This window comes from Antechinus flavipes, chromosome 2 (assembly GCF_016432865.1).
Source record: "Antechinus flavipes isolate AdamAnt ecotype Samford, QLD, Australia chromosome 2, AdamAnt_v2, whole genome shotgun sequence".
Classification (NCBI taxonomy): Eukaryota; Metazoa; Chordata; class Mammalia; order Dasyuromorphia; family Dasyuridae; genus Antechinus; species Antechinus flavipes.
The window spans coordinates 50,214,331-50,237,492 of record NC_067399.1 but is presented as its reverse complement, the minus strand read 5'-3'; the positions used below and the strand labels follow the sequence as shown (position 1 = coordinate 50,237,492).

At 49.3% G+C, this 23,162-nt stretch overlaps 1 protein-coding gene across 1 annotated transcript in view; it reads left to right on the top strand.

Moving 5' to 3' along the window:
* The first annotated feature begins 9,775 nt into the window (after nucleotides 1–9,775).
* The window catches only part of CDH15 (cadherin 15), a 30,027-nt gene continuing 16,640 nt past the window's right edge, over nucleotides 9,776–23,162 (top strand). The window contains exon 1 of the mRNA XM_051974769.1: nucleotides 9,776–9,926. Within this exon, the coding sequence (XP_051830729.1) occupies nucleotides 9,885–9,926 (42 nt within the window). The 5' untranslated portion in view covers nucleotides 9,776–9,884. The remainder of the gene's footprint in view (nucleotides 9,927–23,162) is intronic.

Genomic DNA, 23,162 nt, shown 5'->3' with positions numbered 1-23,162 from the left:
AGAATTTAATTTAAGAAGATATTTATGATGTGGTGACTAACTTCATGGACAAGTTAGCTGATAGAGCTACAAGATAGTATATTCCATGAGAGCAAGAACTGTTTTTTCTAATTTTGAAATCTCCAGAATCCAAAAGAGTGCTCTACATAGAATAGATGGCTTAATAAATGGGGAATGAATGAAATCCTGACTGATTAATAATCCTTCCAGGGAAAACAGAGCATTTTAAACCAGGGTCATGGTGCATATACACCCAACTGGTATATACAACATTCTGCCCCCCGGGATCTCTTATTTCTCTGTCATGAGGAGGGAAACTCTATCTCCATTTACTGTATCTATGGCCACCTTGGACGTTTTTCTTCCTTTAACCCTACCAGAGAAGGTTCTGGGATTGGTCATTAGGCTTAGACACAAGGATGGACCCAATTCGTCAGAGTGATGACCCTAGGAGACTTTGAACTATCCGGAGTTAGGCAAAAGTGAGTCTTGGGCCCTCAGGATATGAGATGTGGGAGTCAAGGCAGGAAATAAAAATGGGGGACAATGTGTCTGAGGAAGTCAGAAAACACAATAATGTAGACAGCGTAATACAGTGGAAAGAGACCTGGACTTGGAGGTCAGGAGAGATCTCTGTTCAAATACTAGCTCTGGTACTTACCAGCTGTGTGAACCTAGGCAAATCACCCAAACTCTCTGAGTCTCAGTTTCCACATTTGTAAATTGGATCACAGCATTGGACCCAATAATACATGGCATATCTCACAGATACATGGAGGAAACATTTTTATATTTCAGAATACTATGATGATCATCATGATGAGCATGATGAGAGCTAGCAATGCTTTAAGGTTTATAACACATTTTACATGGGCTTTTGAACCTCATGACAATCCTGGAAGGTAGGGGCTATTTTTATCCCGATTTTACAGATAAGGCAACTGAGGCAGACAGTGGTTTAGTGACTTGCTAGTAAATGTCTGAGCCAGGATTTAATTCAGGTCTTCCTGACTCCAAGTCTAAAGCTCAATCTAGTGTGACAATAAGGAATATGTTACAATTTTATAATTTCATGATTTCCGTGCCCCCTATAAGAGCTCTGTTTTCATATGGTTCTTTGTATTTACTGAATACCTCTAATGTGCCCTGCTTTATTCTAAGTCCTATGGGAGCTTCAAGATAAATCTATGACAGCTTCTGGGGAACTTACAGTTGTATTGAGAAAACAAGACAAATATATAATTCAACAATTAAGCACCTACTATGTGCTGGGTTATAAAGGCAGAAATTAAACAGCCCCCACCCTCAAGAGGCTTAGATACTACTGAAGGAAAACAACACGTATGCAGACAATTAAGATACAGATATGTAAGAGAGATGTTATATTTTTATATATATAATATTAATATAACAATATTAATATGATATAAAATTATTTAATATCTTTAATAATATTATATAAATATATATTAGTGTGTATATAAAAATTACAAAGTAATTTCAGGGTAGGGAAAGCACCAGCAACGTGGGGGGAGCAAAAATCTACACAGATCTGCAGGAGGGCTCCCTGAGCTGTTCTTGGGAGGAGCTACGAAGTACAGCTGGGGGGAGAATGTTTCAGAGATGGGGTGGGGGTGGGAGTGGGCACAGTCTGGGCACAAATAAAAAGGCAGGAGAGCAAACACTCTCTGCAGGGAACAGCAAGAGGCCGGTTTGCCTAGATCACAAGAGTGTGTGAAGGGGGACTGTATGACTCAATCTGGAAAGATGATTTGTTGGAGCCAGACTGTGAAGGGCTTTCAAAGCCAAGTGGAACTATATTTTATCCCTGAGGCAATAGGGAACCACTGAAACTTCTTGAGCAGAGGAGGAATGTGGTTAGAGGGTAACATGAAACAGTAACAGTATAAAGCAACATATTGGCACAGAGAGTAAGCAGTAGGGAAGCATTGTCGTGTAAATCCCTTACACTCAGCAGAGTGTCCGGCACACCATTGTTTGGGTGTGAACCTTCATGCTGGGAGAGGACAAATAACATCACCATGTCAGAGTCAAAGTATGGTGCGTCTGACTGTGGCTGATCAGACCTATGTGGGCTCAGGAGGCTCTACCACAGGTCGGGCACGAAAAGTGGGAGCGGAGATGTCTCTAAATCTGTGCATCTCCCATGTCTTCTGAGAGCCGTAATTTGTGCTTCGCTCATAGAGGACCTTGCCAGTCCTGTGCCAGTGCCCCCGTGTCACCCAAAGTTCTGGAGAGAGCTTGAGAGTGTCCTAGTGTCACCGCTTTTGAGCTCCACCTGAGTGCCTGCTTTGTTTGAATTCTCTGTAAAACAGTCTTTTAAGCAAATATCCATTTGGCGTTGGAGCAGTGTGGCCGGCCCCCAGGAGCTGTGCTCCCTGCCGGGGAGTTTGAATGCTTGGGAGTTTAGCTCGAGAAAGGACCTCGGGGTCTTGCCAGATGATCCTCAGAATCTTCCTAAGACATATCAGATGGAGGTAATGCCGCTTCCTGGCAGGGTCTGATGGACTGTGCTGGTTTCACGGGCATATAACAATGAGGTCAGCACAACAGTTCTGCAGGACTTTGGCATCTCTTCTCTCCCACACTTCCTTTCCCACAGTTTCTCTGAGCTTCCAAAACAATGAACCAGCTCTGGCAGTGCAGCCACCGAGCTCGTTGTCTATATGGACATCCCTGGAAAGTATTATGCCAAGGTAAAGTGAATTTATCCACAGTATTTAAAATTTCTCCAATTGCTGTAACTGATGGTTCTACATAAGGATGGCATGGTCCTGGCTGGTAGAGATTCTGTTTTATTGGTATTAATTGTCAGGTTAGAATTAGCACAAGTGGGACAGCTAAGTAGGCAGTGGATAGAGCACCAGCCCTGAAATTAGGAGCATCTGAGTTCAAATCTGGTCTCAGACACTTAACATTTCCTAGCTGTGTGACCCTGGGCAAGTCATTTAATCCCAATTGCCTCAGCAAAAAAAAAGAAAGAAAGAAAGAAAGAAAAGAAAGAATTAGCACAAGCCGCAGAGAATCCATCATATTCTGTTACATCTCAGCCTCAGGGGCTGCACTGAATGCAGGATTATTTACAAACACAAAGTCACCCATCAACTCTTCCTCCACTTTAGCCTTGGCTTGTATCCATTTCCAGTTGCTCTTGACACTATTTTTGTCCTCATTGCAAGGACTGACAACATCACTGAAAACTTCAGACTAAAAAAACCTGAAAGCTTCACTCTACCAGTGACTGAGAAAGTGCAAGAGTCTCATCCATTATCCAGAATTTGAGCAACCATCCCATCTTGAAACTGACATAAATACTGATGAACTTCTCCAGTTAACCAAACTTTGCCATATTTTCCCACAAGCCTTCATGTGTCAAAGGTATAGATCAGATTAACAAGCATTATTACAGACCTCTGCTCCTTGCACTTCTCCTTTGAGTTGTCAGGGAGCAAAGGCTATAACCATCACTTCTTGGCCCCTTCTAAAGCTACACTAGCTTGCGGGTAGATGATCATCTTCACCTGGAAATCTATTAAATTTATTAAAGAGAACGCTGGCAATAATATTACTGGCAGTGACAGCTGTGATTATCTCAGGACAACCTATTTCCCTCTTTTTTAAAGAGATGTACAATGAAGGCATCCTTGAATTCCTGGGGAATAACCTCCTCTTGTCATTTAACCTGGAAAATTTCAGTATGAAAATGAAAATTTTGTAGGAGCAGGGAACCCTCTGCCTTGTAATTCTCAGCTGAAATAGAAGCAGCACCAGACACTTTGCTTGAGAAGAACCTAATAGCATTCAAAACCTTTTCTTCAGTTGGAACTTCAGCTAGAGAGGGATTCACTTCAACCCTAAGGTAAATGGTCAATGGCTCTAGCATTGACTGATGATGATTTGTTGAGAACATTGTGGAAGGTATCTTTAGGATTATGTCCTTATCACTAATCAATGTGGCTCCATCAACACTGAGTAGCTGAAGTGCACCATGGGTCTTTAGCACATAGTTTTCAGATCATCAGAAAAGCATTTCAGATTGTCACTAACAGTGTAATACTGAATTTCATCTGCATTTTTTACTAAGATAAGAATCCTGCTTCTCTCTAAACTTCACTTGCATTTTACTTGTTTAGTGTGCATCTTATTTTTATAATAGCTTTTTAATTTTTAAAATACATGCAAGTACAGTTTTCAACATTCACCCTTGCAACTTTTTGTGTTCCATATTTTTCTCCCTCCCTCTCCACTTTCCCCCTCCCTGAGACAGCAAGTAATCCAATATAGATTAAACATGTGCAATTCTTCTAAACATATTTCCACATTTATCATGCTGCATAAGAAAAATCAGATCAAAAAGGGGAAAAAATAAGAGAAAAACAAACAAACAAGCAAACAGCAACAATGGTGAAAATGGCATTTTGTGATCCACACTCAGTCCTGCTAGTTCTCTCTCTGGATGCAGATAGCTCTCTCCATTGCTGTTGTCGTACCTCACTCCTTTTGGGAGGCACATCAGCTTGTTGACTAGATTAGTTTTGATTGAAAAACCTATACCAGTTTTCCAGCACTCCCCAGAAAAAGATGCTTATCCAGCTCTGACTTTGGTAAGCTAGCCTTCATTCACCAGCCTTGTCGCTCAGAGCTGCTATTTGGAACTGATATCTGCTCAATTATCTTGCAACAAGAGCCATTCATCTTTCAGATCTACTGGATTTTGTGTTGTCCATAAGCGTGCACACATTCCATTTACCAACAGTGAATAAAATCATGTTTCTATAAGTTTTTATGAATTTTTTGTGTGTTTTGACTACAGGTAGGTACAGTCAGCAGACCAGTTTGGGCAAAGTAGACAATTTTAGGGGGCTTTTTTTTAACCAGCTTCTCATACCAAGAAATGAGAAACGTGGTCCTTCAAAAAGACTACTCGGACACCCAGGTTGCCAAATCCCACTGTTGCTTCAATCCAGTAGGATCACCCTATGGCAACCCCACACAGGGTTGTGACTAGAGCTCACCGAGTATCCACACCTACTTGGCCGTTGCCACAGGATTTTCAGATGATAAAATGTTGAAATTATTACAGGTGATGAGTTTTGACTCACACATAAATTGGATTTAAGTGAGGCAGAGTTGTGTGAAATTGTCAACTTCTCTCTCTCTTGCAGAGTCATCAAAGTCCAGTGGCAGGACAAAATAAATGATCGTTGGCAATGTCCTGGAGGGTAGTGGATGACCTTGGCATCTTGCATATCTCACCAAGCGCTCCCCAGTGCCTGTTTCAGCCTTCATGGTCATTGAGACAAATTGTTCTCATTCACCCATTCATGCAGGGAAAGTCTTAACTTTTTTGGGGTAGAAACTCCCCCCTAACAAACTCACTGACAAGTTTGAGCCTATTAGATACCCTCAGACTGATTTAGCTTGTCTACCAAGATAGTTTTATTGGGGTGTGGCCACTGCATGTGCCAACAGCTTCTTAAAGCCACTGGTTAAGAGTGGGGTGAATGAGGAGCCCCGAAAAGGGCTCAGCAGCTCTCACACAAGAGGTACTAATCCTCTCGGAAGTCCGTATATCCCAATAAATGCCTATTGATAGATCGGAAGATTAGAGCAATTAGAGTTGGAATGGTTGAATAAGGCTCTACGAGGGAAGTAGTTCTAGAGGTAAAATATGAAGCATAATAGAATTTGGAAAAGTGGAAAGGGACAGATACCCTAAGTAGGAGGAAGTCAGAAAGGCACAAATGAGCAGAACATTTGCTGCTCTCTGCCCCGTTTTTTGCACTTTTTTGTAACCCTGGCACATAGAACAGTCCCTGGTGCATAGAAAGTGTTCAATAATTGACTGATTGGTCCTGCAATTTTCTAAGACAAAATAACAACCTTTAAGTAATCAGGAGACTGTCATAGAGAAAAAGAACTTAGGTAAACTCAGGTAAAAATGTAAAGTCTTACACTTGAGATCCATGAGTACAAAATGGCAGAAAACTGGCTAGTTAACTATTTCATCTTAAAAAGCTCTGGGGGGAGGGGAGGATAGCTGATCCCTATTTGAATCAGAATCACTCCTTAGTCTGATGCAGCAACCCAGACAGGTACGGTCACCCATGGCTACATTAAGAAATGCCCAGAACTAAGCAGGGGTGCCATTACTGTAATCTGCTCGAGGCAGACCACATCTAACACGCTGCTCAATTCTAGGTACCTCATTTTAGGAAGGATGCAGAGAAGCTTGTGAGCAGGCGGAGGAGGACCAGGGTAGTGAAAAGCCTCATGATCACGCCATTATAAAAACCGACTACAGGAAAAAAGGATGATCAGTCCCAGCTGGGGAGGAGGATGGAAAGAAAGGCACCTTAGCTGTCTTCAGTCATTTGAAGAACTTTGCCATGGAAGAGGTCCTAGATTTGATCTGCTTAGCCCCAGAGGGCAGAACTAGGAGTGATGAAGAGAATTTGCGGAAGCATATTTTATAGAAACACACATCTGGACCTTCCAAAGCAGTCTTTCCCACCTCTGGAGAACTCTCATTATTAGACAACTTTTCTCACTTAGACTAAGATTTCTTCAGCTTTCTTGCTATTACCCCATATTGTTGACTCAGAGGAAGCTTGTGGTCTGCAAAAACAGTGGGATCTTTTTCAGAAAAACTCCTGTTTCATCTTGTCTCCCCAGTTTGTATTTGTGAAGTTGATTTTTTGCACTTTTGTGATGCTTTATATTTACCCCTATTAAATTCCTTCTTATAAAGCGAGCCCAATCTTCTAGCCTAAGATGTTTCTGCATGCTCATTCCATCGCTCAGAGTGTCGGTTCTTCCTCCCAACACTGGCTCATCTAAAATGGGATAAACATGCCATCTATGCCTCCGTTCAAATGTACAACGGCCCAGGGCCAACTGCGCATTCCGAGGATATTTCACTGCTGACCTTCCTTTACATTGACATGGAACTATTAGCTGTCTGGGTGAGAATATTGAGCAGTTTCAACTATACCTACTGCAGATACTACTCTCTCTCCTAATTTATGTAATGGTCAGTTGTGTCCGGCTCTTCATGAATCTTTGGGGTTTTCTCCACAAAGATGCTGGAGTGGCTTGCCATTCCTCTCTGTATTATTTTACAGATGAGGAAACTGAGGCAAATAGTTAATTTGCAAATAAAGTTAAGAGACTTGCCCAGGATCACAGAGCTAGTAAGTATCTGAAGTTAAATTTGAATTTGTCTTCCTAACCTATCCATCATTTAAAAGGGGGGGGGGGGAGGAGCTAGGTAGCACAGCTGAGCTTCCTACCTGTGTGATCCTGGGCAAGTCACTTAACTCCAATTGTCTTAGGGAAGAAAAAAAAAAGATTAGTATCTAACAAAAGGAATCTTCCTCAGCCAAGGAGAGGGAGAGTGAAAAGGGGATGGTCTACCCCAGTGAATTCCTCCTCACTAAAGAAATTCCCACCTGTGCTGGGGTGGATTCTTGCTCAGGGATGGGTTGGGATGAGAAGCATTTTGAGGTCTCCTCCAAATCTGAGACTCTGGGATTAGACAACGGGAAGCAACAGGCAGAAGCTATAGAAAGGCAATTTGGAGTTTGGTATTAGAAAAAACTTCCAAATAATTAATGCTATCCAGAAGTACCATTGGTTGCTTCATGAAGTAGGGAAATCCCCATGAAAGAAGTCTTCAAGTAAAGCAAAGCTTCTTAAATTTAAAGTGGGAATCGTGAAAAATTAGGCAACAGTAAAAAGTATCGAATATTCCCCCAAGATTTAATTCTTATTACATTTCCTTTTTTTTCTTTTGCTGAGGCAATTGGGATTAATAAATTTCTATTATATTTCCTTTTTTTCTTTTAAGATTTAATTCTTTATATAAAAATAAATAAGCACATCCATCTCCTTAGCAAGCAAATTTGCTTTCATATTTAATAAAGGGTAAAAGTATATTATAATAAGGAATTGGTTTAAAATAAATTTCTTTGTGAACTGATCCAGCCATTCTGGAGAGCAATTTGGAACTATGCCCAAAGGGCTATCAAAATGTGCCAGCACTGTCTCTACTGGGCTTGTATCCCAAAGAGGTCATAAAAAAGGGGAAAGGACCACATGTGCAAGAATGTTTGTGGCAGCCCTTTTTGTAGCGGAAAGGAATTGGAAATTGAGTGGATGCCCATCAGTGGGAGAATGGCTGAACAAATTGTGATATATGAAGGTTATGGAATATTATTTTGGCAGGATAATTTCAGAAAAGTCTGGAAAGCCTTACCGGAACTGATGCTGAGTGAAGTGAGCAGAACCAAGAGAACATTGTACACGACAGCAACAAGATTATGTGATGATCAACTCTGATGGACTTGGCTCTTTTCAACAATGAGGTGATTCAAGGCAATTCCAATAGACTCATGATGGAGAGAGCCATCTGCATTATGTGTCTATATTTAGACTGAATGTGGATCAAGTTTTGTTTGTTCACCTTTTGATCTGATTTTTCTTGAGCAGAATGATGAATATAAAAATATGTTTAGAAAAATTGCAAAAAAAAATTGCACATGTTTTACCTGTATTGGATTGCCTGCTGATTAGGTGAGGAGAGAGGAAAGAGGGAGGGGGAAAAATTTAGAACTCAAGGTTTTGCAAAGGTGAATGCTGAAAACTATCTTTGCATGTATTTGGAAAAATAAAAGGTTATTATAAAAATAAGTCTCTTTATGATTTATTATCAGTAAATGTTTGATTCGTATACCTAGTAAACCCCAGTTTGAGTAAAAATTTCTCTGGTGAAAAGGGATGGGGAGTGGGAAAAGTGTAAGAAGCCCTGAAGTAGAGCCTAAGGTCCCTCGTGAGGAATACGGTAGAAGGCTCAGGTTGGGCTGCCTGACCTGCGAGATCACTCCTGACGTTGAAATTTGATGAGTTCTCCTCTGTAAAAAGAGGAAGCTGGGGAAGGTGACTCCCATTTCAGATGGTCTGGGATTCTGCCTCCTCTCTGGGTGACTAGGTAGCCTCCATCTGGGCAGGAAGACTGGCCTCTAAGGTTAAATCCTATATCCTATTCTTATTCCCATAAACCATAATCTAAAACTCAGACATTTCTGGATGAGATGTTTCCCATGGGCGGACACTAAATGGCAAAGTGGATAGGCACCGGCCCTGGACTCTGGAGGAGCCGAGTTCAAATACGGTCTCAGACACTTACTAGCTGTGTGCTCCTGATCAAGTCACTTAACCCCAATTGCCTCGTCAAATATATACACACACACAAAAATTGAAAAGTCTCCTCTCTTGGGTAATCCCCAAAGGGCCTTAGGACTCTTCCCAGGCCACTCCCGCCGCCGCGCTCCCCATCGGACCATCCAGCCGAACCCCTTCTTTCTCTCCCCATTTTCTTTGGATCACTCCCCTGGCTTGTATTTCCCGGTACGTTCTTGAGCTCCCTCCTTACGGTGGCGGGCGGCAGAACCCGCTGAGGTCCCGAGCCCTCGGGCATCATCAAACCCAGCTCCTACTTGCTGCTGGTAAAGGGTTAAGCTTCCCCTCCCCCGTGGGGGAGGGGGCGCCAGCTGACCTCGGGCAGCCCCGGCCCGGGCTGGGTAATGGGGACAGCTGCGCTCCCCTCTCCCCCCTCGGCGCGTTAGTAACGCACCCGCCCGTCTGCCCCGGCCCCTTCCCAGCGCCAGCCCGCCCCGGCGCTCACAGCACATGTGCTGTCACTCAGCCAGGCCACCGGCTTATTTTAGCTCGGAGCTCGGGCTCTCACCCAGAGAGAGAGCGGGCACTCCGGCCCCGAGAGAGAGCGGGCACTCCGGCCCCGAGCTCGCAGCTCCCGCTCCCGGCCCTCGGTAGCACCCCGCTTCGGCTCCGGGGAGGGGGCGATGGACACAGCCCTGCTTTTCTCCCTCTGCCTCCTGGCCCAGGTAAGCGGGGATTGCCTGCCGCAACTTTGCCAGGCTCCCGGAGCAGCCATTGGGCGAAGGGAGGGATGGGGAAGGCTTGGGAGGATAGGAGTCGGGGATGGGGGTGGGGGGTGGGGTGCTGGACAGGGCTTTAGACCTCTTTCTCCTTCCGCAGGAGAGTCGCACATAGCCCCTGGTGGGGGGAGGAAGGGAAAGCTTACTTAGGGGAATACCTGCAGGGGGAGGAGACTCCCCCAGCAAAGTGGGAAAGGAGCCACTAGAGTGAAGAGTGAGCTGGGACATGGGGGAGGGGGGGGGGGGTGTGAAAGCTGAGGGGAGAGGGGGACGCCGGACTCTGCTCACTCAGGGGAACTCCGCAGACGGAGGACCAGCGTTCTGGCTCCGGATCTCCCCTGCTTCCAGCATGCTGTGTTCTAGAGTCAATATTCCATGTTCTAAGGTTCTTTCCAACTTTGTGCTAGGGTGGAAGGCCACCTGTGTGTTTCTGATCTGTTTATTGTGCCAGCGTGTTTGTGAATAGATAGCCTGAGCCTCCTGTTTGTGTTTGGGGGGAGGGGGTAGAAGAAAATGACGGGGTGAATAAGGGAACTGACTTTCATTAAGCGTTTAATATTAAGCTGGGGACTGGACCCGACTCTCTGAGAAGGAGCAAGTGAAAAGAGGGCCAGATTTGGGGACAGGGTCTGGGTGAGAGTTGGAATTCTGATTCCTGTGTCATATAGGATGAGTTGTTCTACCTCTCTGGGTCTCATCTGTAAAGTGACATGTTTGGACTAATGGGCTTCCTTCCAGCTCCCCCTCTCCCTCAGCTCCCCTCCCCCTCCCTAACTCCCTCAGCCCCCTCCCTCCCTCCTCTCCCTCTCTCATGAGATATACATATCACAGAAAGATTTTATCTGGAAGATCCCTTTAATCCCTAAATCTTGGATCCTATGAAATTACAAAGAGGACCTTTTAAGCTGAGGGTCTTAACATTTCTGTGGGTCCAGAGGCTCCTTTTTCAATTTGAGGAATACTATGGACTCCTCAGAATCATGTTTCTAAATGCCGAAGATAACTGAGAAAAGATAGAATCTATCTATCTATCATAGAATCTATGAGTCAATGGACCCCAGGTTAAGAACTTTGACTAGGACCTTCCAACTATACCCTTTCTCCCAGGAGTCAAGGCCCAACCTTAGCCACCCTGATTTCCCCAGATTTCCCCAGTTCTACAAATTGTTGGGGATTTCAAAGTCAAATTGTCTTAGAGATACCCAAATAACTAGGATACCTCAGTGGTTAGAGTACTGTGTCTGACACATAGTAGGTGCTTTTTAGAGTTTTTCTTCCTGACACCCAGGGATTCAGGATGCCAGTTACTGATGTCTTCAGGTGGCATTTAAAGGCCCCTTCCCATTGACCCTCATCTCCTAAGAACACTGGTTCTAGAAAGCGTGGCCGTTCCATCAAGGGCTACATCTCCCTGGAAAGCACTTTAGAAATAAGAGCCAGAGGGACGTTAGAATGTGGAGCCTTAGACCTGAGAGTGGGGTGGAAGAGACATCAGAACAAAGAGGGTCAGAACTGGGATGACCTTTGGAGCCAACTGGTTCCACAGCTTCACTTTCCCAATGGATAACTTGAGTCCCGAGAAGTCCAAGGTCACACAGGACCTGTGTCTGAAGAGGTCCCCAATATTTCTTGTGCTGACATTGTGTGTCTCACACTCACACTCACACACACACTCACACTCACATATACTCACACACACTCACACACACACACACACTGGTGAAAGAATGTCTTTCTTGCCCTCGCCCAGCCCAAAGCAGCTGGCTCTGGAGCGAAGCAGGACAGCTGGCTCTTTGCAATGTGTCTGCCTTCGTGTAGCACAGCAGCTGGGGCCAGCTCAGGCTGAAATCTCAGGGAGACTGGCCTCTTGGCACCCGGGCAGCCCCTCCGGCCAGCCCCGCGCCGCTCAGCCACAGTGTGCCCCCGTCTGCTTCCTGCCCGGCCCCATCCTGGCCAATCTGCTCCCTCCCCGAGCCGGGACACAAAGGGCACACATTGTCTCCGTGGGGGCCCCGTTGCCCATCCCCGAGCCCCATCCCTTCCCTAACTTGGCCACAGTGCCGAGTCTGGACTAGAGCTCATGCCCATGGGATCCTGGCTGGAGCCAGCCTGAGTGAGTCTGTCACTCACTATTGCCTTTCTGCGTGTTCTTTTGGTCTGAGGCGACCGCTCCATCATGGGAGGTTGGGAACCGGCCCCGGCCTCTCAGAGCCCGCAAGTGGGCTCCCTCCTTCAGGCAGGGGATGGGCAAGGCCCTCTGAACCCCAGCTATTCACCAGTTTCACCCCGACACTGAGATTCTCTACAGGATCACAGATGACTGGGGTGGACCTAAGCGGGTCTTAGGGGACTGAGCTGTCCTCTGCCTAGCAGGCAAAGCAGGGAGGCACGGTCTCCCCAAGTCCGAGCCATGAGGTTCCTACCCTGCGACTCCATCCCGAGAAGGTCAAAAGCCTCCCCAAGTCCCTGTACCCTCTGCAAGGCCTTCAGTGCTCCCACACTCGTGTCCCAACTGCCTCCACCCTAATAAGGACCATCAACGCAGGGAATTCCAGAATGTAGAAACCCCCTCCGTTAGTGCAGCTGGGCCCCTCTCTGAAAACCATAGTCTTAGGGGTGCTCCTCGGGCAAAGGGGGACTAAAGGGACTAAAGGGGGACCCTAAACAAAGGGTTTAGGATTGTGCAGTCAGCGGGTAGGAGGCAGGCTTTAAACCTGGTTTCCTGGCCATCCTGCTCCACTCCGGACTCCATCAAAAACACGTAGTAAATTGTTAATATCTGCTGAATGAATTGAATTAAATGCCGGCAGAATATGGAGACACTACTCCCCAAAGCTTGGCCCCCTGGGACCTGGTGTCTTGGTCTTGCTATGGCCTGCTAGGGTATAAATCTGTGTCAGGCGACCGCTGCTGGGCCCTCCTGCTCCAGGGAGGGACGGGGTCTGAGTTCTAATCCTGCTCCTCTCTCTCTGAGCTGGTCACACAATGGAGCTTTAGTGCTGGGTGTCAGGGACAAAGGAGACTGGGAAGCCTAGAAGCCCAAGGAGCGGGGCTTGGTGACTCGTCAGCTCCTCCCCTAGGCTTGGCTCTGGCCCAGGCCCACAGGCTCCAGCCCGCCCTGTAACAGCTGGGTCCCTGGAGGGCACAGAGGCGCTTGTAGCTCCCTTCTACCCCCTTGGGAAGAGCAGGATTTCTTTGGAGACTCAGGCCTGGCTGGCCTCCAGCCTCCCCTACCCCCATCTCTCTGCTGTCCCTCTAGAAGCTCCTCAGAGAGCCGCCACCTCTGGGCTGACCACGTCCTGCTGGCTCAGCCCTCCCAGGGTTAACCTCAGGCCCCTAATCACAGAGGGCAGTGTGGTGGCTCATGGTGGGCCCTGGGGCTCATGGTGGGCCTGGGGCTCATGGTGGGCCTGGGGCTCATGGTGGGCCTGGGGCTCATGGTGGATTCAGAGGCTCATGGTGGGTCCAGAGGCTCATGGTGGGCCTGGGGCTCATGGTGGGCCTGGGGCTCATGGTGGATTCAGAGGCTCATGGTGGGTCCAGAGGCTCATGGTGGGCCCAGAGGCTCATGGTGGGCCCAGAGGCTCATGATGGGTCCAGAGGCTCATGGTGGGTCCAGGGGCTCATGGTGGGCCCAGGGGCTCATGGTGGGCCCTGGGGCTCATGGTGGGTCCAGAGGCTCATGGTGGGCCCTGGGGCTCATGGTGGGTCCAGAGGCTCATGGTGGGCCCAGAGGCTCATGGTGGGCCCAGAGGCTCATGATGGGTCCAGAGGCTCATGGTGGGCCCTGGGGCTCATGGTGGGTCCAGAGGCTCATGGTGGGCCCAGAGGCTCATGGTGGGCCCAGAGGCTCATGGTGGGCCCAGAGGCTCATGGTGGGCCCTGGGGCTCATGGTGGATCCAGAGGCTCATGGTGGGTCCAGAGGCTCATGGTGGGCCCAGAGGCTCATGGTGGGCCCAGAGGCTCATGGTGGGCCCAGAGGCTCATGGTGGGCCCAGAGGCTCATGGTGGGCCCAGAGGCTCATGATGGGTCCAGAGGCTCATGGTGGGCCCTGGGGCTCATGGTGGATCCAGAGGCTCATGGTGGGTCCAGAGGCTCATGGTGGGCCCTGGGGCTCATGGTGGGCTCAGAGGCTCATGGTGGGCCCAGAGGCTCATGGTGGGCCCAGGGGCTCATGGTGGATCCAGAGGCTCATGGTGGGCCCAGAGGCTCATGGTGGGCCTGGCTCTCTAGCCCCACTGCTGGACCCTTAAGCCAAGCCTAGTGGAGCAAAGGTTGGACTGTCTGTAACCCCCAGGACTGTTTCTGGAGCCCCATAAGGGAGCTCTCTCCTAGAAAGGCACAGATAAAATAAATAATATTCCTAATATCTCTCCTTTCCTTCCCATATTTCCCCTCTTTGGGATTTCTGTTCCCCTTTCCCGGCTGAAAGCTGCAGAGGGGGTGGGGTGGCTTCTGCCCCCGTCCTAGGCACAAGGCAGGCAATCCTTCCACACCCTCCCTCAGGAAGAGCATTAAAGCACCCCGGGGAGACAACAGGAGGTCCGGCTGTGGGAAAGCCTCAGGCCCAAGGGCTGAAAGCCCAGGACATCGGCCAATGGGAATGTGGTTCCCAGGAGCTACTAAAGCTCAAATTAGCTCCAGAGGGAGGAGGAGGAGGAGCACATCTCTTCCTAAAAGGCAGAAGGAGGCCAGTGTCACGACCTAGAGAGCCTCCCCCCCTCCAGCTCAGCTCAGCTTTCAGCCCTTTGTCCTCCTCGCCATCCCCCTCCCATCTGTGAACACAGCCAGCTGCCCTGGGGCCCCTGACCTTTCCCCTTCAGCCCTCCCTCTGCTGGGCCCCAGGAATTGGGGTTCTAGCGTATCCTGGGGCCCCTGACCTTTCCTCTTCAGCCCCATGGGGGCTCTCACTGAGAGCAGACCCAAGAGGGGCCTCCCTCTGGGCCCCCAGGAATTGGAGTTCTGATCCTCTTTCCACCAATAACTTGCTGTGTAACCTCACAAATTACTGCTCTGGGCCTTACTTTCCCCCACTTTGAAATGGGGATTATAATTCGTATCCCATCTGCCTAAATGTTGGTGGGTTCAAATCATGTACATCTATCATTCATTCATCAATCACTCCTTCATTTGTCTATATTAATGAGTCACATTTTAATATATTTTATGATGCTGTATGACATCGTTTTATAATATATTGATTCTATTTTATGACTGTAACATTATCTACGATAATATTTATATTCACTGCGCAGTGTTGTACTCGCCGCTCTAGGAAATGCAGAAGAGATGTAAGACATTCTGTCCCTGCCTCCAAGGAGCCTCCAGTCTAGATGCAGGAATAGGAGAGCAGCTAGTACAAGAGATCCGCCGAGGGAGGCCGATCATGGGACCACAGGTTTCCGGCTGAATGGAACCTCAGAGATGGTTTTAACAAGGAAATCTGGGGCTTAAATATGTTAAATGACCGACCCCTGGTCCCATGGCTCCCCAGCTTTGATTTACCTTTTGTGTCTCTATGGACGAGGGATTTTGCAAGAGAAACCAGACAACAGAGCGGGGGTCGCTCTGTGCAAACCCTTCCAGGGTTGGGGAAAATTCCTTCTCCAGGCCCCTTTTTTGTCCAAGAGTGCATGGAACGTGCTCCTTCCTACCGTCCATCACTTGGAATTCCTCGCTTCCTTCTAAGCTCATCCCAAGAGCTGGAATTCCTAGCTTCCGCCATCTGCTCTGTCCCACCACGATATTCCTTACCGGGTAGAGAACGTGCACATCAAGTGTGGGGTGCTCCCTAACTCCCCAAATTATCTCCACTTTTTATTTATATATATGTTTGTGTATTTATATATATTATATATAATAATGATATAGAATGTATATTTACATATAATATAAAATACATATATTGCTATACACACATATGTATGTGGATATATGTCATTATTTTGTGGCTCTGTATTTATTTATATGCCCACAGACTGTCATTCCCCACTCCTTCCCCCATAAATGTAAACTCCCGACAGGCACATGACAGTGCCTGCATTCCCAGCACCTGTATACCAGGTACGCAGTAAGCATTTAATAAGTGCCCATTGAATAAATGAATCTGATGGATGGTGGAATCAGGATCAAGAAGTTAGAATTGCAGAGAATCTCAGGGCCCTTTTTATAGGGGAGGAAGTACAGGTCCCGAGGAGTTATGTGATGTACAGGGAGCGTCCAAGGGAGGATCTGAGCCCAAAGCTGAGGCTTTGAGAGGGAAGGCAGGATGGCTGATGACAGAGATGACTTAGATCCCCTTAGATCGGGGAAGGGTGGGAGGGAGGCCCTGGAGTGGTTTGAGAAGCTGCCTGGAGGTGAGAAAGCTTTGGGCGTCCTGAAGAGAAAGGGGCTCCCTCCCTCCCTCTCCGGGATGTGGCCGCCACCTAAGGAATGGGGCGGCGGGGGCTGTGAGGAGGGGGCCCCCCCGGCTCCTCGGCTCTGGGGCTCCTTGCCCTGGGCCGGACCTGACAGCTGAATCCATTCCAGACATTCCTGCTGCCTGCCGCGGACCCCCGGGATGGGCAGGCGGGGGCTCAGGGCCAGAAGGGCCAGAGGTTCGGGCCCAGCTCCCCCAGCAGCTGGACCCTCTCTCTGGGGGAGAACCTCTCTGCAACCTTGGCCCCAAAGGGAGAAGGGAGAGGGATCCCCTTCCCCATCGTCCCACCTTTCAAACCCCATGACTCGGCGGCGATGTCCATCACCTCCAGGCCGGGCGAGTCGGCCTCCCTGACGTTCCTCGGGCCTCTGTGCCTCCCCCAGGACACAGCCCTTCTGTCCAGCGACGATGAAGGCTGGAAGGTAATCCTTCTCAGATGAGGGAGCTTGAAGAAATGATCCCGGCTGGGGAACGAAAGCTGCCTCGAGCTCCCGATGTAGGAAGCCCCGTCTCCGCCGCCGCGTCCCTCTCGCCTTCCAGGACGGCCGAGCTCTGCCCCCGGATTCCTTCCTCCTCCTCTGCTCCTTGTTCCCAAAAAGAGCCAAAAACGTCAGGAGAGACGCGAACGACGGGATTTCAGTGAGACAGAGTTGGGTGAATCTGGGAATCTCGCTCTTCCCGAAGTGCCAGGACAAGGGTCAGGATGGGCATCCGTGGGTGACCTCGGGGTCCACGTTCTGATCCCGCTCGAAGCGCTCCACGGCGCCTGCCTCCGCCACCTTCACGGCCCCCAGAACAAACTCTTCCCGTCCACCCGCTCCCCGAGGGAAAGGCTTCCCACCCCCTAACTCCCCATGGGCCGAGGCCGGGGACTGGATTTAGCCCATCTGCCATGGCGCTCTCCCGGAGCGTGGCCTTGTGCGGGCTCCGGCTTCTCGGAGCCCCGGGGAGAGCTGGGGGGGTGCCCCGGGGAGAGGGCTCCCCACCTTCCCTGAGCACCCCGCGTCTCTCTCTGGCTTGGAGGGACCCCTGTCTTCCCGAAGGCACCCACGGAGCCACCTCTTTCATCCTGCAAAGGGAGAAACCGAGTCTCAGAGCAAGCGGGTGACGAGCCCAATATCTAAAGTCACTTTCTGCTTTCAACTCCAATCTTTTCACCCTGCCGTGCTCCCCCTCTGACCAATTTTTGGCCACAGAAACTCAAGACTTCTCACAGAGAGGATTTCAGGCTGCACGAGGAGAGACCGTCCCCCACATAAAATCACAGAAATAACTCTGTGAAGTAGGTGGGACTGAGCAGTATTGTACCCATTTCACAGATGAGGAAACTAAGGCTCGGAGAGCTTCCATAATTTACATCTGATTTCTAATCCTCAACTATCCACTGGAAACACCACGTATTGTTTTGCAGTAATACTCGGGCTCTGTGGGATGTAGGGGAAGGAGGGGCGCCTGGGGGTCTGTCTGTCTGTCTGTGCGCCGGCCACGCGGGCTTGTGACTGTGCCTTTGTGCCGTGTTCCCGCACGCATGTGGGTGTGCCTTGTTTGGGAAGCCGAGCACCCCGCGTTTCAGGAGCCAATTCCCAGGCTTTTTTTTCCCTCAGACCGGCCACGTCTTCTTGGAAAGGGATGGTGGGAGGATAAAGAATGAGTGTAACAAATGCTCATTGAAGACTGGGCATTTCAGAATGAGCCCATCCCTTCCCTACCCACCGCAGTCTCTGATCTGGGAGCAAGGGCCCGGGGCCAGAGGATTGTGGCTTCCCTCCGACCTCCTGAACCCAAGCTATGGACAAGCGGGGGCTCGGCGATTCCCAGGCTCGGGAGAATAGGGGAACCTGGCTTCCCGCCAGCCCAGCGGACCTCCTGGAATGCCCGCCTCCTGCAGCTGCCAGGGAGGGGAATGGAAGGGAGCGAGGCAGCCGGGATGAGAACGGTGGGAGCCAGCGGATGGACCGTGATGGTCAGAGAAGGAGAGCCCCCGGACACATAGGGGAGGGGGGCTGTAGGTGGAGGGGGGCTACATGGGGAGGGAGGCTGCTCAAGGAGGGGGGCTACATGGGGAGGAGGCTGCTCGGGGAGGGGGGCTACAGGTGGAGGGGGGCTACATGGGGAGGGAGGCTGCTCAAGGAGGGGGGCTACAGGTGGAGGGGGGCTACATGGGGAGGAGGCTGCTCAAGGAGGGGGGCTACAGGTGGAGGGGGGCTACATGGGGAGGGAGGCTGCTCAAGGAGGGCTGTACACGGAGGGGGACTGCTCAGGGAAGGGGGCTACTCGGCTCCTGAGAAGGTTCCTGCTCCAAACCAGCAAAGGAAGACTCTTAGGTCCTCAGCGTGACCGGTTCCACAGTTCCTGCCCACTGTTTCTTCTACTCTGAATAGCCCAAGTTTAGGGACATTGGTTCTAACCAGTCCTGGATGGTTCTTTACCTTAAACAGGACTGGTTAGAACCAAGAGGACTATGACAGAGTGAACCCAATGTCCCTACACTTGGGTTTCCTCATGTATGCTATAACCTATAAACAAAGATGGCCTCCGGGACCATCGGTGATCAGATAAGTGCTTTGAGTTAGAGTCAAGCCAACAAACAGGGACAAGTAGGTGGGCACTGGGTAGAGCAGGGGCCCTAAGTCCAGTTTGACTTCAGACATGTATTCATTGTGTGACCTTGGCAACTATTTAAGCCCAATTTCCTTTAAGAAAACCAAAACCAAGAAATGTGTTCTGAGCACCTGCTAGCTGTCAAGAACTATACTATATATATAATTCTTGACCATATATTATTTGTAGTTCTTATATATGGTTATATATATAGTTCATGACAATATATTATATGTATATATCTATATTATACATATACATATATATGATATAAAGAAAGGCAAAAACCCCGAAGCTCATCTTGAGGAGCTGGTAAGTTGTTATTTGGAATCGAGAAGCTTTCCCGGTGGCTTTCTCCTCCCCAGTGTGACCGAGTCTATTCATTTGCAAGATGGCAGGATGCTGTTAAGGATGGCCACGTGGCTATAAGATGGAATCTCCCTTTCTCAGGCACTTCATTTGGTTTGTACTGAGGGTGACTATAAAATTAGTCCCATTTCACAGATGAGGAACCTGAGGTCAGAAATGTTGAGTATCTTGACCATGATCTTTCATCAATCTAAAAGCAGGGCTTCAACCAGAATCCAGCTTTCCGCATTTCCACCCCAGAGTTCTTTCTTTGTGAAAGGCAGGATGGTGAAGTAAAAAGAATACTGGACATGGAGGTTACCTGGGTTTAAAGCTTGACTCTGAGACTTACTAGCTTTGGGATCCCCAATGTCCCCCACCTTTAAAAGGTGATTATTATTATTCCCACCAAACCATGCTCCAATTAAAGCAGAGGTTTTTAACCTGAGTTCATCCCTTCCCCATCACATCTATAGATAGATTTCAGGGAGTCTGTGAACCTGGATTGGGAGAAATTGCATCTTCATTTTCACTTACCTTTGGTTTTCTCTATAATCTTGTGCATTTAAAAATAGGATTCCAAGAAGGGTCTATAGCCTTCCCCTTATGAACCAAAGAGTCCTTGGTGCACAAAAAGCGCAGCCACCCTGGTCTCAAGCTTGGGTCACTTGGCCACAAATGGCTTCTCTCATCCTGTGCGGACCATCCAAGCAGCACCTACAGCTTGGGCCCGGGGCCGCTGGGCCTTCTCTTTGTGCAAGGCAGAGCCAACCTATGGCAGACACCGTTCTTTAATGGGACAAAACAATTAGAGGGAAGCAGGAAGTGAAGGGACAGGAAAGTACAATTCGGCTCTGAATAGAACAGAACAGGAAGAAAAAGAAATTAGATTTCAAGGGATTTGAGTTAGATCTAAAGAAGGACTTTCTAAAAGATAGTAGAGAAGGTTGGCAAGGGAGTGGATATGAATTCCTCCTTAGAGAAGAGCTCCAAACTTGGAGTGTATCCTTGTCTGCTTGAGGTGTGGTCAGTACAAAGGCAAGAAATAGGAGAAAGATAGGGAGAAAAAAGGGAGAGAAGAAAATGGAGGAAGGAAGGAAGCAAAGAAGGAAGGAAGGAAGGAAGGAAGGAAGGAAGGAAGGAAGGAAGGAAGGAAGGAAGGAAGGAAGGAAGGAAGGAAGGAAGGAAAGAAGGAAAGAAGGAAGGGAGGAAGGGAGGGAGGGAGGGAGGGAGGAGGAAGAAAAGAAAGAAAGAAAAAATAAGACAAGAAAGAAAAAGGAAGGAAGGAAACAAGTATTGATTAAGAACTGACTACCTGCCAGACCCTCTGTTAAACATCACAGATACCTTGTTTGACTCTTACAACGAGTCTGGGAGGTGGGTTCTAATAACATCCTCATTTTACAGATGAGAGAACTAAGGAGGAGAAAGTTAGTGACCTTATGAGCAGAAGAGCCAGATTTGGAACTTCGGCCTTCTGACTTCCAGCCTGCTGATGCGTCTGCTCTGAGGCCGAGGGGAATGACCCAGAAGGTGTTTTCCAGCCTGGGAGACTGTCAGCCCGCCTGTGTTCTATTGGTTTTTAGCTTCTCAGTGCGCTGTTCTGCTTCAGAATAACGTCTGCTGGCTGCCTGAGATATTAAGAGCACAAACAGGCAATGATTTGTGAAGAGATTTAATGAACCCTGCGGAAATGGGCCGGGATCTCCTTGGCCCCCTCCCCTGCCCCACCTCCTTGGTTGGTGCTTTCTGCCCCCTTCCCCCCCATCCCACCCCCCAAGCCTTAAGAGGCTGGAAGCAGAGTCTTGCCTGAAGAGGACAGGAGGCGGGGCTGAGATGAGGAGAGTCTCCAAAGGGGCTGGAGGGTGGCCTGGGGATCTGGGAGGCCCGAACAGCCAGCAAGCGGCAGTCATCCCCCTAATGCAGGCGGGCTGACGCAGAAACTGCCCAGCCCGGAGATGGTAAATGGGAGGCACTGTGCCAGTCGCATGGTGGATGCTCCGGGGAGGGAAACTCTTCTGGCCTGCCAGCAGCCTCCTGATCGCCAGTGAGGGAAAAGCTCCAGCACCAGGGCCTAAATGATAGGAAGCCTGGCTTTGTTTCCCTGACATTGGGTGCTCTACTATTGAAACTGGCTCATTTGTTTTAGAAAATACGTAGACCCCTGGGGACCCCGTGCCAGACAGATTTCTCACTGTGGGCTTTCTCTGCATATCTCCTGGGCAACCCTGGACAGAGCTAGAGGTCCAGCTAAGCTCCCTTTCAGCTATGAATCTATAATCCTATATTTTGGAGAAAGAGACAGACAAAAAAGGAAGGAAGGAAGGAAGGAAGGAAGGAAGGAAGGAAGGAAGGAAGGAAGGAAGGAAGGAGGAAGGAAGGAAGGAAGGAAGGAAGGAAGGAAGGAAGGAAGGAAGGAAGGAAAGGGAGGGAGGGAGGGAGGGAAGGAAGGAAGGAAGGAAGGAAGGAAGGAAGGAAGGAAGGAAGGAAGGAAGGAAGGAAGGAAGGAAGGAAGGAAGGAAGGAAGGAAGGAAAGGAAAGGAAAGGAAAGGAAGGAAGGAAGGAAGGAAGGAAGGAAGGAAGGAAGGAAGGAAGGAAGGAAGGAAGGAAGGAAGGAAGGAAGGAAGGAAGGAAAGAGGAAAATTAGACTTGTGCTTTCCTTGGAGTAGGAACTAATTCATCTCTAACTTTTTCCCCTGGAAAGCCTCCTGGGGCAGTGAGAAGTTCCCTAGTTTGCTCAGGGTCACACACCCAGTATGGGCCAACAGCAGAACCTGTGGCAGGCCTTCCACCCTCCCAATTCAGGTCACTCTCCATGATTCTCTGCTGTCTCTTTTGAAACAGTGACAAGACAAGCCATGGGCTCTGAGCCAGCCCAGCCCATCTTGGCTTGGATTCTCACGGCCCGGGCTGGTGGGAAGGTGCAGGAGGCCGATTTCTCCCCAGGGCCCCCTGACTAAGGCCAGGCCTGCCCTTTTCCCCTGGGTCAGAGAAAGAATGAGACCCGCTCACCTAGATAGTGGTTTGGGGATGGGGGAGGAGGAGATGTTTTTTAAAGTGGCTATGAGGAAGGGGGGAGGGGAAAGGAGGCTCCATCACCTGTTGGAAAATGGATGAGTTGGGAGGGAGAAATATGCTTGTAATGTGGACCCCAGCTGCTGGCAGTGCAGCCGTGCAGCCCTTCGCATGCTTTCTTCTAACTTTCCAAGTCTTCCTCCATCCCCCATGTTAGAATGTGGTCAGGCAGGGGTGGGGGCTCCATTCCAGATCTCCCCCCACACTTCTTTGACCCCTTCCTCCCCTTTGGGGTGGGGGAATGGAATTGTGCTCAGCTGTGCAGAGGGGGAGGGAGGGAGGGTCTCCCTGAGCCAATGTGGCTCCCACATAGGGGGACTATTGGTCTAAAGCCGGTCTGTCACCGTGCCTGAAATTCCACCATTAGAGTGTCATTCATTCGCGTTAAGTACTGCCTCCTCCTCCCAACATCATTTTAACAGGAATCCCCATGGAAGAAGGGACGCTTTCAGGCCCTAACATGGGCGCCTCAGCCTTGGGGGAGCCCTGGGGCTGAAACAGGGGTGTTCCGAGAAGGCTGCCCTGGACGAGCTCATGGGGCCTCTCGGTTCTGTCCCCGCTGCGTGGGCCCGAGCCCCCGGCTCGCTGACAGGCCCCTCCCACAGCCAGACCGGCTCCCCCCAGGCCAGCTTGGCTGAGCCAGCCGTTGTGCCATCTGCTCCAGGCCTGGAGAATGATCCTCTGGCTCCCAAAGGGGGCTGAGATGAGAACAAAGCTGGAGCCGTCCTCTCCTCTGGC